The sequence below is a fragment of the Xyrauchen texanus genome, chromosome 50, assembly GCF_025860055.1.
Source record: "Xyrauchen texanus isolate HMW12.3.18 chromosome 50, RBS_HiC_50CHRs, whole genome shotgun sequence".
NCBI lineage: Eukaryota > Metazoa > Chordata > Actinopteri > Cypriniformes > Catostomidae > Xyrauchen > Xyrauchen texanus.
In genome coordinates this window covers 15,223,698-15,241,325 of record NC_068325.1, presented here as the reverse complement: position 1 = coordinate 15,241,325, position 17,628 = coordinate 15,223,698, and the positions used below count along the sequence as shown (strand labels likewise).

Genomic DNA, 17,628 nt, shown 5'->3' with positions numbered 1-17,628 from the left:
CCATCCACCGATATTAGCTATTACCGACAACATGGAAATCCAGTGATCTTAAAACTGATGCTGTTTGAGCATACACTTTCATGAGCGGAGTCAAAGGAAGCATCTTATTTGAATCCTGCGCCACTATTGGCACTTAATGGAATTGCAATCTGTTTGTTTGAGTGGCCTGACTGGGATGGAGAGAATAACATTGCCCAACCAACGGTGGGAGTTTGGAGCGGGACTACCTGTTTGACCAATGGAAGACTGGTGGGAATGTTTGAAACTAGATTGAAAACAGTTATTATCTTGTAATTCATTTTGGTGCCACTAGATGCGCAAATCATTCACACTTCACATTTAAGCGCTATTAACACGATTTACAGAACCAAAATTTTTATTTTTAAATAGATAATAAGCAGATGTTTTGAATCCCAAAAATGTATACAATCAAGACATAATCCTGTTTCATTAAGGAGCAAACCTCAGCAAGAGGGTACAAGATATTATGTATCATACCTCACTAGGATAGAAAGGGGAAGTCTGAGAGGGAAAGGGAGGGACAGCCATTTGATTGACAGCATCTTCATTCCTATCGAGAAACAGAAAAAAGCTATGAAAATGTGTGGAAAAGTCTGATGCAGCTACACCACACAATATGAAATATTCTGAAAACAGTTTTTTGCACAAAAGCTATTCACAATTCACAAGTTTGATGCCACATTTACATAATTCTCAAAATTGTTTAACATCTAAACAAAAAATAAAACAAAAAACATTGTAATTTAATAGGGGTTCTTTGATATTCAGACTTGGGAACAAGCCTTAATATAATGGAACCAGCTAAATCAGCTTAATCATGAATCACTGATAATAGGGGCCTATTCCCTCATTCCCTTTATATATGGAAATACCAGCCCCCCTCCATCTTGCACGTATACCAATTTCCATATGTTCTGGACAATCTCAGTCAGCCTAGCTAAGTACAGTGACAGATGTTTGAATGCCTAACTAGGGCCTTTTGTGGATGGTGAAACAAATGTCTCAGACAAAGCTGTGCCATTCCAATGGTTGCAAACAATGTGACTCAAGTGACCGGGTTGCTGCAGAAGGGGGAATATTCCAGAAAAAAACCCGACATGTGTCAGTTTAAATGGATTAAAGAGGCTTTAAAAGAGCAACTGGAAACACAAGTCAAAGATGATGAGACAAAGTACATTGTGCTGTCTGGGACATGTAAATATGTAATTAAATAAAAAAAAAAGTGTTGTTGTCTCAAAACCCAAGGGCTGCCTCAGTGGAACATTGCAACCAATGGCATGAGTTTGGGGCGAGATTATCTGACTATCCAACTACAGGCAGACAGGGGGTTAGGGTTGGGCGATGTCCCCTAAATTGGCAGTTGACGATGTTGACAGTAAAACATCGCGATAGACGATGATATCGTGGGTGGGTGGGTGGGGATATATATATATATATATATATATATATATATATATATGACAAATTATAATTTCGTTATTTTACTAACCCAACTAATGACTCGTCGGCGCTTTATCAGTGGGTTGCACGACACGTGAAGCATTTTTTTTAGATTTCACTTAAGAAGAGTTGTGCACTTTTTATTTTAATATATCTCTTTACATAAATACTATTTTCCACTTAAAAACTATAATTTCGTTATTTTACTATCCCAACTGACTCATCCGCGCTTTCCAATATGTTGCACGTAAGGGGGAAAAATATTTCTTCCACTTAAGAAGAGTTGTGCACGTTTAAGCACTTTTTATTTTAATATATCTCTTTACATAGATATTGTTTTTCTACTGAAAAACTATAATTTCGTTATTTTACTAGCCCAACTAATTAGTAGCCTACTCATCCGGGCTTTTTAATATATTGCGCCTAAGAAAAAAAAAGTCGTCTTTGAGAGAGCAGCCACAGCCACGCTCACTGATGAGCAAAAGGTCGAGGCAGAAATGACCATGTACCTGCAGGAAATGGCCATTGATGAGGAAGAGGACCGGCTGACTTGGTGGAAAACGAACGACATAAGATTTCCGTTCATGGCAAGATTAGCACGGAAATATCTGTGCATATGTGCTACCAGTACTCCATCAGAGCGGGTCTTCAGCACAGCGGGTAGTGTAGTTACTCTAATCCGCAGCTTATTAAAACCAGATTAAGTGAATATGTTGGTATTTCTGGCCAGAAACATCGAAATTTAAACATGGTCTATGGTGAAAGATATTAGACGACTTCACGCATTTTTCGCCATCCGTTGCGGAGCTATTCGATTTTGCATATTATTTTTTAAACGTTCATTTGTGTAGTTCATATGACCACTTTACAATATTTCAATAACATAATTTATTTTGTAGCCTGTGCTGAAGTTAATTGTGCTGCTAATTATAAGTGAAATGTTAATGCCGAGTTTCGGTCTGAGTGTTGTTCCGTTTTGTTGTTCTTCTATGTTTTAATAAATGTGTGTTATTCATATTCACCTTGTTTCTTTCATTTGATTTGACATTATGGATTTATGGCCAAGGAAATTTTTCTTTAAAAGTATTAACCAGACAAAAGTTATTTGACGTTCGCTGGTCTGGGTTTATCTTAAACTGCCGCTTCAGTGTATACAAGAGCTATGTGACAATGAGCAAGATTTTCTGAGACACTACAACTACTAATAATTAATTAATAAAGGCTATTTTCTTGTAGCATACAAGATAAAATATTTTAATCTAAATGTACAGTGTAAGACATGTAAAAAAAAAAAAGACAAGAAGCTAAAAATGTCAAGATCAAAATTTGTGTAGCCTGCCTGACACGGTATTTTCACAGACTAACACGTCACGTCTCTGGCATATACTACAGTATTTAAAATGGCATATATGCATTAGTTATATTCTCAATTTAATTTACAGAGCAATCCCTGCAAAGTTTTTAGGTTAACTATAGAAGAGACTAGGATTAGTGAGTCACACTAGCAAGACTCGCAAAAGGGGGCGTGGCATCACGATGGTGGCTCTACATCGTGATGTTGGGCAGCCATCACGATGGACGATGATATCGTCCATCGGCACAACCCTACAGGGGGTAGTTTTCAGGAAACCTGTTTGAAACAGTCATTTTGCAATTACATTTGGTGGCAATTGCAAAATTGATTCACATTTAACACTTTTTCCAGAAGCAATCACAAAGCTGTCCCAGCAAAAATTGAAGTACACTTTTACAGCAAAAGATAAAAGCTAACTGCCAGAATTCCTGAACTGCAATTCTTGTATAACTGGGAAAAATGTAACTGTTGCAGTCTGTTCTCATCCTGCCGACTACGCTAATTTAGACCCTCTCACCTTCTCCTTCTAATATATATATATAATGGGACAGCTGAAAATTTTGAACCCTTTAAATCCTCCATCCTTGCAGCGGTTCATATTGACGTTATTCTCTTTGCATGCTAAATAACCCTTTTTTGTATTGTTAATGTGTTTTTGTCAAGGTAAGGTCGACAATGAGGATCAGAATATATGAAACAATCAATCCATAGTTTGCTTCTATAGTAACCCCTAAGAATAAGGTTGTAGGATTGATATACCATTAGCTGGGTTTCCATCCACTTATTTTTAATGCAAATTTTGGCATATCACATTAAAAATTCTAATAACATAATTTTTTTATTCGGTAAAAGTAGAGCTGCCAAAGTTAACGTGCTAATGCATGAGATTAATAAAAATAATGACCACAATCATTTTTCTTAATTGCGATTAATTTACCATTCATTAAGCATAAACCAGCAAAAACACAAATCGGAGAAGAACCTTTGCGGTGCCCACATGGAGTCATTACACTAACGCCCACACACACAACTGATCAAATGGCAGTGGGGAAAGGACCTCTTTATGCTATTTGTTGTACAAAACAAGCCCAGTTGGGACTTATTATAGAAATCAAGTCCTTTGCAGCTTCTGTAATGCACAATTTAATACTGACAAAGGTGTCTTTACAAAGCAGTTATCAGTGAAAACTGTCATTTTGACAAAATAAGCAGTCAAATAAAGGTAAGGCTAACAAATACACGTATGAAAATACAAGATCACAAAAATGACAAATCATATTGTGCCTGACAGGATGCTTTCCTCAATAAAGAAATGAAGGACTGCAGAGTATCACTATGTTCTCCATTGCAATAATCGTCAGCTTTAAAGCCCCAGATATTGATACAGCAGTTACAGTCCATTGCATCACATCACATCTAAGTCTCTTGTGATGGGATTGTAAAATGTATCAATGTTGCATGTTCTTGTTCTTTATGGTTAATCTAAATTCTCTATCAGATTTTGACATTCTCCAATATACAGAAGCCAGCACTGATTCAGTACTTTAAAATGAAGGCTCTACTCTTCAAATGACAAGGGAAAGCAATGAAGTGACAAGAGATATGAAATGTCATATTCCATATTGATATATGTTTAATCATTCCAAGATTTCAGCAGTCACATATTGAAATACAGCAGTTAATATGAGCATGCTATCCCTTGACGTTTTAAAGAAAGACACAATAAAGATGTCTTATTGCATACTTTGTATTTGCAGAGCACACTACTTGGTAGTGCATACTAGATGGAGCACATAGTCTCTCGGAAATAAACAGGTGTTATGAATATACATATGCATAACACCTAAGTGTGTTTGGGTAAATCTTAAGAAAAGATAGAGGTCATTTTTCATTGAAATCAAGAGAAAAATCAGAAATTATACTTGTTTAAAAAAAATTAAGCTTATATTTAGAACCATTTTCATGACAATTAAGCACAATGTTACCACACAAATTCTCATTATTATAATACATTTTATGTTCAATAGCTTAAAAATTATGTATTATTGTAATACTGCAATGAAATATCTATCATCAACATTTAATAAATTGCTCAACCTCTGAAAAGCCTTTCCTTTTTGGGTGACCTCTCCATGCCCTCTTATTTTTAACCACTCCCCTTCAGCCTCTGGAGAACTTGGAGAATTTCTAACAAAGCTGATTGATGAACAGATGGTACTGTGTGAAAGCATCAGTCTGACCCCCTGAGGGCCATTTCTGAGGTCTCTTACCTGACCAGGACGACTTTGACCTTTGACGGGGCACTTTTTATTATGGCAGACGCATTCTGGTGGCTTCTACCATACAACACCTGGTTGTTTATCTGAGGATGGCACAAAAAGAAATGCTGTTAGCACAGAATAAATACAAATGACTGTTAATAAAAAATAGAAAACTGTTGTTAATACACAAGGCTTATCATAGGAAAACAGCAGAGTTGGAAATCTTCAGGCACCTTAGTGTGTGTGTGTGTGTGTTTTTCCCATCAAGTCATACAATCATGTGCTGACTTACATTTATATTGTTGTTGGAAAATACCTGACAAATAATTTTACAGGTAGTTAAATGGATAGCTCACCCAAAAATAAAAATGCTGTCATGATTACTCGATCATGTGTTGTTCCAAGCCTGCATGCATTTCTCTCTTCTGTGGAACTTAAAAGGAGGTATAAGACAGAATGTTAGTCCTAGTCACCATTCACTTTCATTCATCTATTTTTTCTCCATACAATGAAAGTGAATGGTGACTGAGACTAACATCTCCTTTTAAGTTCCACGTATGAAAGAAAGCCATATGGGTTTGCAAAAACATGAAGGTGATTAAGTAATGACAGAGTTTTCATTTTGGGGTCAACTATTCCTTTAAGAGTGGTGTTATCCCTTTAATAAGTCAATGCTCTCCAGTTTAATGTTGACAAAATGCTCAGACAATGAACAGTTGAAATCCTGAAAGATGGGACCTTGCTACTAAATCAGTTATGTTTATTGAAAATAGATAATATGTATATAAAGATAAGATTATATTTTGCATATCATGCATGTATACAGGTGAAACTCGAAAAATTAGAATATCGTGCAAAAGTTCATTAATTTCAGTAATTCAACTTAAAAGGTGAAACTAATATATTATATAGACTCATTACAAGCAAAGTAAGATATTTCAAGCCTTTATTTGATATAAGTTTGATGATTATGGCTTACAGCTTATGAAAACCCCAAATTCAGAATCTCAGAAAATTAGAATATTGTGAAAAGGTTCAGTATTGTAGGCTCAAAGTGTCACTCTAATCAGCTAAACACCTGCAAAGGGTTCCTGGGCCTTTAAATGGTCTCTCAGTCTGGTTCAGTTGAATTCACAATCATGGGGAAGACTGCTGACCTGACAGTTGTGCAGAAAACCATCATTGACACCCTCCACAAGGAGGGAAAGCCTCAAAAGGTAATTGCAAAAGAAGTTGGATGTTCTCAAAGTGCTGTATCAAAGCACATTAATAGAAAGTTAAGTGGAAGGGAAAAGTGTGGAAGAAAAAGGAGCACAAGCAGCAGGGATGACCGTAGCCTGGAGAGGATTGTCAGGAAAAGGCCATTCAAATGTGTGGGGGAGCTTCACAAGGAGTGGACTGAGGCTGGAGTTACTGCATCAAGAGCCACCACACACAGACGGGTCTTGGACATTGGCTTCAAATGTCAAACGTCTTACCTGGGCTAAAGAAAAAAAGAACTGGTCTGTTGCTCAGTGGTCCAAAGTCCTCTTTTCTGATGAGAGCAAATTTTGCATCTCATTTGGAAACCAAGGTCCCAGAGTCTGGAGGAAGAATGGAGAGGCACACAATCCAAGATGCTTGAAGTCCAGTGTGAAGTTTCCACAGTCTGTGTTGGTTTGGGGAGCCATGTCATCGGCTGGTGTTGGTGCACTGTGCTTTATTAAGTCCAGAGTCAGTGCAGCCGTCTACCGGGACATTTTAGAGCACTTCATGCTTCCTTCAGCAGACAAGCTTTATGGAGATGCTGACTTCATTTTCCAGCAGGACTTGGCACCTGCCCACACTGCCAAAAGTACCAAAACCTGGTTCAATGACCATGGTATTACTGTGCTTGATTGGCCAGCAAACTCGCCTGACCTGAACCCCATAGAGAATCTATGGGGCATTGCCAAGAGAAAGATGAGAGACATGAGACCAAACAATGCAGAAGAGCTGAAGGCCGCTATTGAAGCATCTTGGTCTTCCATAACACCTCAGCAGTGCCACAGGCTGATAGCATCCATGCCACGCCGCATTGAGGCAGTAATTAATGCAAAAGGGGCCCAAACCAAGTACTGAGTACATATGCATGATTATACTTTTCAGAGGGCCGACATTTCTGTATTTAAAATCCTTTTTTTTTATTGATTTCATGTAATATTCTAATTTTCTGAGATTCTGAATTTGGGGTTTTCATGAGTCTATATAATATATTAGTTTCACCTTTTAAGTTGAATTACTGAAATTAATGAACTTTTGCACGATATTCTAATTTTTCGAGTTTCACCTGTATTATTAATCATACAGTTTTTATTTTATGTAAATCGTTAAAAAGGCATTGTTATTAAAACGACTAACTCACAAGGCAGAAAAAAATACCTGTACAGGTTAGATGTATTATGTGTTTAACAGGATGATGTAGTAGCCTAAAGTGTTTTTCTTCCCCCTTTAGCTGTTCTGGAAGCATTACACACACAGCATTATTGCCATTTCTGCCTCTGTTAGCACGATGATGTGACGAGGCAAAAAAAAAAAAAAAAAAACCTCCTATGTCGAGCATTTGCATTGAAGAGAGCTCCATTGATTATAAACAGGAGTGATTTTTTATCATGTCTCTCGCTTGCAGAGACATGGTATATCAATGTGCTTCATGTCCATTGAGCACAACAAGCTGTCAAATGCTGCACACAAGTGAGAGACGCAGAGGCAGTAATATTATTATTACTTGTTATTATTGAGAAATGTATGATATTCCATTTTTTTTTAAATGTTTATGCATTTTTGGATTTTTTACATGGCACCCCTGATCTCGCCAGACAGCACCCGGTTGGAAAACGCTACTTTAGGATAAGCTATAGGTTTGCTAAAGGAATTTATATAAGTGTGCGAGCATGCAGGTATGTTAACTGGTTTACAACTCACTGCAGCCAAACATGTGAACATATATTTGAGACGGGTTGACTTGTGTGTCCAATCACCTGTGACAAGAATCATTAGCTGGGGAGCCCTATTAGATAGTGACTAATGCCGCAGCATGCTTGAGTCTAATGGAGATGGATATCAGAGTAAGGTCAGCGAGTACTACACTGTGGCAGGCATTAAATTCCACACCAAAATATAGCATTCGTTCTAGTCGACCAAACTGTTAAATCAATAAGCAATTCCGAGGAGAAAAGAAAAGTAGAAACAAAAAGCCATCTAGATGGTAGAAGCTCAGGGAATTTATAATGGTATGCAGCAATGCGGAGGTCAGTGTAGCCCTATAAGCTCTGAGGGTGTTTTTAAAGATTTCCAGTTTCAGTGGCATACCCAAAAAAAAAAAAAAAAAAAAGTTTAATTCTGTGCCATTTGAGTCATCATTGAGTCTGTGTCATGTACTTGGTGCCATCTTCTTGTTACCATATGTAATTAGAGTGAACAACACTCTCTCTGGCCATATTTGGATGACTTTCAGCTTTGGTTGCAGCAATCCAAATACTAATACGATTGGTTTAGTGTTCCATGATGCTGGACAATGTACTACAACAATTCATCTGATGTCATCTGATCCATGAAAGCTAGACATGTTTTTAGCCAAATGCCACATTATATGCTGTGTGCATATTGTGCTTGGTGTGCATAATCTAATGATCCATGAATCCGTGTGTGGACTCGTTTTAAAGATAATCACCTCTTCTAAGTAATAATATGTGATATGTTCCATTTTTTGTTTTTTTAACTTTGAAGCGAAAAAGTGGCATATAAGCAACACCTGTTTCCATGTTACATGTGTTTCCAAAGACATACAGTATACTTAGCTATTACTCTGGTTGTATTCTACTATTTGAGAGCTTTCCAATGACATATGACACATGGCTATATGATCATTATGATGTTTTAGGCCCATCCGAACTTAAAAGGTTAAAATTGTGAATTTGCGAAATAAAACAAAAATGCTAAATCAGGTGCACTGCCAATATCAGTCTTGTACATTCAATGTTAAAATGTATTTGAAATTCATCTGGCTGTTTGAGGCAAAACCTTGCATGAATTCACTCTCGTTCACACATTAATAGCTCAAGCAAAGAGAAAAATTAGATGAGAGGAACCAGTTAACCACATACAGAATAATAAGTCTGGCCTTCGTGTCCCCCAAGAGTGGTTTTGCTTTTATTGGACTGACCGAGATGACCCTTGTGTTGCATGCCATTTTAATGGAGGAGACAGTCAGATGTGTGTGTGTGGGTCAAGTTTTGCTATTTTTGGACCAGAATAGGGTATAGCAAATACAGTGGCCCCAAACGTACACTTGTTTCAAATGGTAAATGGACTGCACCTATATAGCGCTTTTTTAACCTTGGTTTTCAAAGCGCTTTACACTGTGATTCATTCACTCAAACATTCACACACCAATGACGGCAGAGTAGCTTGGGCTAGCTTGCCATTGAGAGCAACTTGGGGTTCAGTGTCTTGCCCAAGGACACTTCGGCATGTAACCGTCAACCCTGCGCTAAGTGGCCAACCCGCTCTACCACCTGAGCCATAGCCGCCCAAGAAACAGTATCAATATAAATTTAGATAAAAATATATGAAACCAATTTACTCTACCTTTTATTAACCTGATTTTTCTGAGCCATTTTTGAAATTCATTTTAACCAACTGGTCATAAGGCCAAGGTCAGAGTACCCACAGGTGTAGTTTATCCCACGTCTGACAACCATAAAGTGTGCATTGACAAATCTTATTTTGTCATATAAAACCTAAAAAAATACATTTTGTGAGTGTGCTTGTGCTATCTTTCTTAAAAAATGCTAAAGTTAGACAATTTCACAACATTGGGACCCATTTTATATTAGGTGTATTTAACTACTATGTACTTAAGCATTTGATGCAATGTACTTATTATGTACATATGTGTTGTTGCCTTGTACTTACATTTAAAGTATCTGCATTTAATTACATCTGTACTTAAACAGTTAACCTTACCCCAACCCTTACCCTAAACCATAACTCCTAAACATAACCCTAAACTTTCTTGTACTTCAAGCATAGTTGCAGCAAATGTGAATCTTGTGAGAACTTTGTAGAACAACAGTTGTTACACAATAATAACATTGTATTGTATTTATTTTAATGTTAATACATAGCAGTTAAAGACACCTAATATAAAGTGGGACCCAACTTTGTTGCCATGAAAATGTAATGCTAGTAAACCTTATCTGGTAAAACACTATAATGATTTTATCTCACTAAATCATATAAACACATATAATGTTTGTCTTTTGATAGTGTTTTTTAGTAAAACAATTATTTTATGGACCAGCCCAATTCACTTCTATTGTAAATGCCTTATTGTACCAGTAATTTTGCCTCGTGTTTTTAAATAAGGTGCCAGTCAAAACAATATATTGTGGAATCAATATTATGCCCCAAATGCGGTCAATTGACATTTTACATGTATTAAACCCAGAACATTCCTTTAAGTGTCCAAATACTTTGTAGTGGCACTGTATAATTAGCTTAAAAATATTTATACAAATAATAGAAGTCAATGGGAACTCCCCCCCTTATATAAACACCAAAATATATTTGTGTGGCTGTGTGTCCAAGAAATGGATAGCAAAGCTAATGACCTGAAAATGCAATTGATGGAAACCAGTCATTTCCCCCTTGGATTACAAGGAGCTCAACAGGAAAAGGCTATTACACAGAGGAAGAAAAATGTGAGAAAGAGTGAGAGACAAAGAGAGAGAGAGAGAGACAGACACTGAGCACTCACCCATAACCATGGGGGACTCACTTTTTCTTATCTAAAAAATTGATGTTCACAACTCTACCAGCTTTCCCACCGCGACATTCAACACCCACTCAAAAACATGACAGCCCACCATGTAAGTGCATGTTTGTTTCACCTCCAACAGCTCATCGCCCACTTTGATGCGTCCATCACGGCTGGCCGGCCCTCCTGGTGTGATCCCCACCACAAAAATGCTCATACATGATCGATCCCTGTTTCCGGCCAGGCTGAGTCCCAAGCCATTTCGATCCTTCTCCAATTCCACAATCAGCAGCTCTCCTGGCAGGTCTGCGTACCTCTGCCTGATCACTTCTAAATGCACAAATGGAGAGAAAACGCATGCGCTGTTACTAGGTATGGCTTTCGATGTTCAACTAGTCCTCCAACAACAGATTAGTCGATAAGTGAGGCACACTTGTGTATCTAGATTAAAATTTGGGCAAGTTTTGATATTTTTAGCAGTAGTGTGCTAACATGCAGTGTTTAAGCTATTAGACAGTTTTTGCACAGTAAAACCAACTTGGATATGTTGCATCTTTAAACAACCCCCTTTAAAGCACCATCATTACAGCGATACACATATAGATGGACAGCTTATGCCGTTACGTTGCATCTTGCACAGTTGTTGTTGCCCCTCCCACCATGAGCGTTGAGTTTTTAAGAAGACATCAAGTTAAAAATAGTTTAACTCTGACAGCGATTTGAGTGAGGCACTTACAATGGATGTGAAAGGAGCCAATTTTTTGGAGGGTTTAAAAGGCAGAAATGTGAATTTTATAAAAGCACTCACATTCATTCAGTGATTATTGATCGCTGATTATTGATTATTTGAGATGTTGTTTAAATTGTATTTATGGTCACTTTAGGGTTGACAGCATTACATCATGGCAATGAAGTTGTAAAATTGCATATCATTTTACACAGAAAAGGTAAGTGATTTTACCACACTAAAATCACTTTAACATGCATATTATGCATATTATGGTCTTGTGGCTATTCTTTTGAAACAGTGAGTATTTGTAAATGCCTCACTGGGACCCAAACCTGGAGGGACAAGTCTAAATAAATGTATGTGGTAGTCAACATTATGCCACAAATGCGGTAGATTGAGCTTAACTTGACAGAATATTGTTTTAAGACTGATTAGTTGGCTAGTTGCTCAGGCAACCCACTGACTAGTCAATTTAGAAAAGATTACACAGGCAACAAGACAAAAAGCAACTACTCTTCTAGAGAACAAGGACAAAGACAAAAGTATTGTTTACATGCGCGTCTATATATCAAACAGAGCACAGCAAACAGTATTGACATGTAATTTAAAAAGCTGTGTCCCAAGGCTCCAGAAGTAAAACTAATATTGGGCCATTTATCTTTTCAAGAACATCTGTTTACTTTGTCCTCCCTATTTAGCCAAGAAAGAGGGCATAGCCGGTGCAATTATGCATTACTTGCGTCACCATATGTGTGACACTGCAGTTGTGCGCTTTTTAATTTAAGGCCATTCTGAACCTATTTACTCTCACCTAATGTGAATTTACAGTTTCCTCTCTATTGCATTAATGCATGCAGTCAACCATGGCCTGCAGCATGGGGATAATTTCGAACATGCGCATGGATGGCGAAAGATAACGCTCACGTCTTTATTACTTCTGCTTAATCAGTAGTCAAAACGGCACTTCAGAGTGTCTGTCGAGGGTACAAGGTTTGTGTGGGCGGGAATTTTAGGAACTCATCCGACTGCCATCGGAATGTGTTATCGAGTGAGGTCGATTTGACTCAAATTCTAATTTTCTCTCGCAAGAGTGAAAAAAGAAATGCTGATAAAACGCTGTTTTAGGTGTGACAGATTTACATTGCCAGGTTGAACGAAGAACGGAATAAAACCTTTCACAGCTAATGGCTCAAGTGACATTACATCCAGAGTTACAGAGATCATGCAATCAATTTATGTTCACATGCTGGTTAACGCTCGTCATACTCACAAGTTGAGGTATACAGGGAGGGATGGCAAAACTAGTCGAATTGCACACATTTTCAGAAAAATGCTGTAAATGGATTAATAGAAATCATTAAAATCGATATTCACAATGTTGCTTAATGCTGTATCACCAGCAAAATGATCATGACTATATTGCAAATATTTGATCAATTGGGCCAGCCCTTCTCCAGCATATGTAATCAAAGAAAACCAGCCAATCTGTGGACTTAAAGTGGTTGGTGAAGATGCAAAAACCCAAAGTGGATGTTTTCTTCTTATTCCTACCCCTTTGAGGTCAAAACATGTTTGTCATGTTTAAACAATGTCTTAATAAGCAATACGATGGTTTTGGGTGAGAAAATATAAAAATGTAACTCCCTTTTCACTATAAATCTTGACATTGCAGTCTCTAGGCTTATTAATGATTTTAAGCTCAATTATACTTCCTAGCACTTGGCGCTAGGATGAGTAATCAAGCTTGAAATCATGATCGCCAAGGAGACTGCAGATGGCAAGATTTATAGTGAAAGTGGAGTTACATTTTGGTCTGTTCTCACAGCATAAGGGTGAGTAAATTATGAGAGAATTTATTTTTGGGTGAACTGATCCTTTAATACAGTAGGTAATAGCCAATCATTTTGATTACATGTTTTGGCTCCGGCATTTAAAAATGATAATGATATTCTCTGAGTGAATTATGTTTTCACATGGATTGTTGGGGCAAAGTCACAAGATTTTTCTATACTCCTATTTAAATTCTTTAGGAATATAATCAGTAAATGTGTTTCAATCGTGGTTTATGTACATGTGTTCTTACAAAGTAAAATATATATCCACCACAAGCAAGCATATATGTTTTGTATGTGCACTTTGGAAACTGTATTCAATTCTTAGTGTTTCTATCCAGCATTCTAATGTGATATTCCAAACTTTCCATAGAAATAAGTGTATGGAAACCTAGCTAATGTTAGCTAATCAACTGATGGGACTGTTTAGCTACTAGCTTGAGTAGTAATGCTACACAATATTACATGGAATGTAAAAATGCTGCTCTCAAAGTCAACAAAACTATAAGCTTGTGATGTTTTTACAATTATTTTTTTTAACTAGATAGGGAGCCTTGGCACCAGTACTGATGAAATGGGCCTGATATAAAGTATGAAAAATAAGGATAAAACATTGATGCATGCAAAAACAAAGAATCGAATGCCCTTGAAGTTGCTACCTCAACAATCTAATAAAGATGTAAGAGAAAATCTCTTTTGAAGGACAATGAAGGTCATCACTTTGCTCAACTTTTATCCTGATTGAGAGGAACTCGGACTAGATCGGATAATGACACATGTTGCAACTCAAGTGTAGTACAGTCTAGCGGTTAGAGGTCAGGCAGCCAATCAGCAGAAAGGAATAACTGGCTAAGATAGCCAATCAGCAGGCTAGAATTATTGCCTCAGAAAGCCAATCCAATGACCCAACACACAGACTGGCATCTGGAGACCAATTGATCCCCATCAGGGTATCATTCAGAGAAAGGAAGGTAAAAGAAAGAGTGCTTTGCTAATGCTGACCCTTCATCATTGTCTGAACTCTCAGTAAAGGTAAAGATCCATCTTAACTGAGAGGAAGTTGGTTCCAGAGAGGTATTGGCATAAGTTCAAGACTTTCTGTGCCAGACATAAATGGTGCCTTTATTTAACAGTTTTACTCTGCACCGTTTCATAACAACACACATAGCACAGTTGCTCCCTATAGTGCTATTTCATCAAATAATACACATCCATTGCAGGACCTCTTTATGGCATGGACACCAGCATTGCCTCAACAATGAGATCTTTCTTTACTGTAACATTTCACTATAGTGTCCAATTTCATGTAGGGTCTCTCTCTCTCTCTCTCTCTCTCTCTCTATAGCAGAGATTCCCAAATTACGGCCTCTTAATAAGTAATGGCTGAACTTTTATCTCGTAATAAACACCAAATTAACACATCTCGCAATAACAAATTATTGCATTCCCATTTCGAAATTATTAAGAAATACATTAGCCTTATAAAAGGAGGGTAAGTATTAAGTACCACAGCAAATATGGCCCTCAATACATTGGCGTAATATGCTGCTGTATTTACCAAAAAATACAAATAAAACCTTCAAATCTGTCTAAGGCTAGTCCTTCATCAAGGCCTTGAGAGACCAGATCATAGCACACCTTAACTTAGTCTTTCATGGCCTGTGCCTTCAAATCGATCCGTTTGCTCAAACCAATCTATTGCATGGTTGCATCCACACATAAAAAAAGCTTGATAGAGAGACAGACTGTTACAGAATACAGGGGTCTCAAGACAGTTGGGATATATTTAACTTGTACCTCTTATAAATGCAATGTATTGTAACAGCCCAAACATCTGTCTGAATGTGCACATTTGAATTGAAATATGCAGCATTTCCAAGAGGGTTTTTACCATGCAAACTGTCTAATAGCAAGAGTCTAAAAGCACAGTCTCTAAACATAAAAACTTCCTAAATAAAATACTTATATATAACAGTGTCTATCTATCTATCTATCTATCTATGCACTATCTGCACACACACGCAAAAGTTTTAAGCACTTGTGAAAAATGTAGCATGGTAAGGATTTCTTCCATAATAACACTGTGTAACAAATTTTCTCTTTTTTTATTTCTCGGTTCCTGGGCAGTAAGTATTATTTACTAATTCCTTATGCCTCAAAAGTATAGAAAATTGCTATTATTCCCCACATTTTTGTGACCAGGACAGTGACATTTTGAAATATACCTATTTTAATATACCTGTCGGGGATGAAGACAAACCCTGGGCACCTCATTTCACCTACAAGCACAGCAAAACAATCTCTGGAAGTTAAGATGGACAATTGTTGGCAGATAGGATGTTCCAAGATTGTTGGAGAATTCACCACAGTTTAGGCGGTCTCAAATGCGTCTGCTTTTTCATGTAATCCCAGAGACACTAGACTATGTTCAGTGGGGGGTTTGTGGTGACCATGAGATCTGTTGCAGGGCTCCCTGTTCTTCTATTCTAATCTTTTCTATTTGCAAAAGGAATGTTTGGGAGCCTAACATTTATATTTCCTAGTGACACACTAAAGCTGAAGATATAAATATATATTTACACAGTACAGTGCAAAAGTTTTAGGCATTTGTGAAAAATGTTGCATAGCGAGGATGTCTTCAAAAATAAATGACAAAATAGTTTTCATTTATCACTTAATGTCATACAGTAAGTCCAGTAAACATAAAATAGCTAAATCAATATACGGTGTGACCACCTTTGCCTTTAAAACAGCACCAATTCTCCTAGGGTACACCTGGACACTGTTTCTTGGCAGATAGGATGTTCCAAGCTTCTTGGAGAAATTGCCACAGTTCTCCTATTTAGGGTGTCTCTTTATGTAATCTCAAACTAACATGTTGTTCGGTGGGGGACATGACTTCTATTGCAGGGCTCCCTGTTCTTCTATTCTAATCTTTTCTATTTGCAAAAGGAATGTTTCCCATTTCCTATTGACACACTAAAGCAGAAGATAGAAATAATCATCATCTTTTGCACAGTGTGTGTATATATATTTATTAGAGACACACACACACACACACACACACACACACACACACACACACACACACACACACACACACACACACACACACACACACACAGCATACCATACCATGTGCATACATTGTGATCCATCTCTACCTTCTAAAACATCCATACCTTCTAGCACTATCTGATCACGAGCTCTGTGGGTTGAAGCTCTCCTTTAAGCCTGTTCTGAGAAAAGTGTTGTGATTGTCGATACAATGAACAAGCAAAGGCATCAGGTAAAGGAAGACAACCCAAGAGTACCATAACAGTTTATCACACCCTCCTAAAACACTGACAAGCTCAGATTTCCCAGGACGTGAATTACAAACCCCTGATGACTGGCACGTTGTTGTGATTGCTAAAGATGTGTGAAGCAAAACCAGGTACTCTCAGGCACATCTGTAGGGGAGGCTGGCCAGCTGTTAGTTTAATTAGTAGAAGTGAGGATCTGGGCTGATCATTGCAATGATGTACCATGGGGAGGGAGGAATGTGGATGAGAGGCTTGGAAAATATTTGCTTTCAATGTTTAGGTCTACAACAGGGACAGGTGGAGTAGCCGATTTGTAAAAGAACTGGGTTTGATACCAAAATGATCTAGGTTCAAACCCAAAAGAGGTGACTCATGAGCAATCAACATTGTGACCTTGAGAATGACATCAAAACCCAAATTATTCAACGGGTGGTAAAAAAATTAAATCCTACAAAGAGGCAACCTAAAGTTTTAGGTTCAAACCCCAAAATATTGTGACCTTGAGGTGGTGGTAAAAAACAACTCTAAATTACTCTGAATGAGAAGTAGTCACTTAGTAGACACTTAATACACAAGCAACTGAAGGTTGTAGGTTCAAACACCAAAAAAGAAGTTTCATAAGCAATCACCATTGTCACATTGGCAATGGCACCAAAGCCCAGATTGCTCTAGGTGGTGGTAAAATGTATTATAAATGCTTAAGTAGTGGTCACCAATATCTAAAGATCTTACTACAGAGACAACCTAAGGTTTTGGGTTCAAACCCCAAAAGAGGCGATTCAAGAGCCATCATTATTGTGACCTTTGGAATGGCACAAAACCTCAGATTGCTAAAGGCGGTGGTAAAAATTACCCCGAAAGATGCGATTCAAGAACTCTGACTGTAAATTACAGTAAATTACATTG

General features: G+C 37.5%; 1 protein-coding gene across 6 annotated transcripts in view; it reads right to left on the bottom strand.

Annotated features, from left to right (window-relative positions):
* The window catches only part of patj (PATJ crumbs cell polarity complex component), a 132,050-nt gene that overhangs the window by 24,961 nt on the left and 89,461 nt on the right, over window positions 1–17,628 (bottom strand). For all 6 annotated transcript variants that reach the window (XM_052123543.1, XM_052123542.1, XM_052123545.1 and 3 more), the window contains 3 exons: window positions 10,989–11,185; window positions 5,086–5,177; window positions 499–571 (listed from right to left, as the gene is read on the bottom strand). In XM_052123543.1, coding sequence (XP_051979503.1) covers window positions 499–571; window positions 5,086–5,177; window positions 10,989–11,185 — 362 coding nt within the window. The remainder of the gene's footprint in view (window positions 1–498; window positions 572–5,085; window positions 5,178–10,988; window positions 11,186–17,628) is intronic.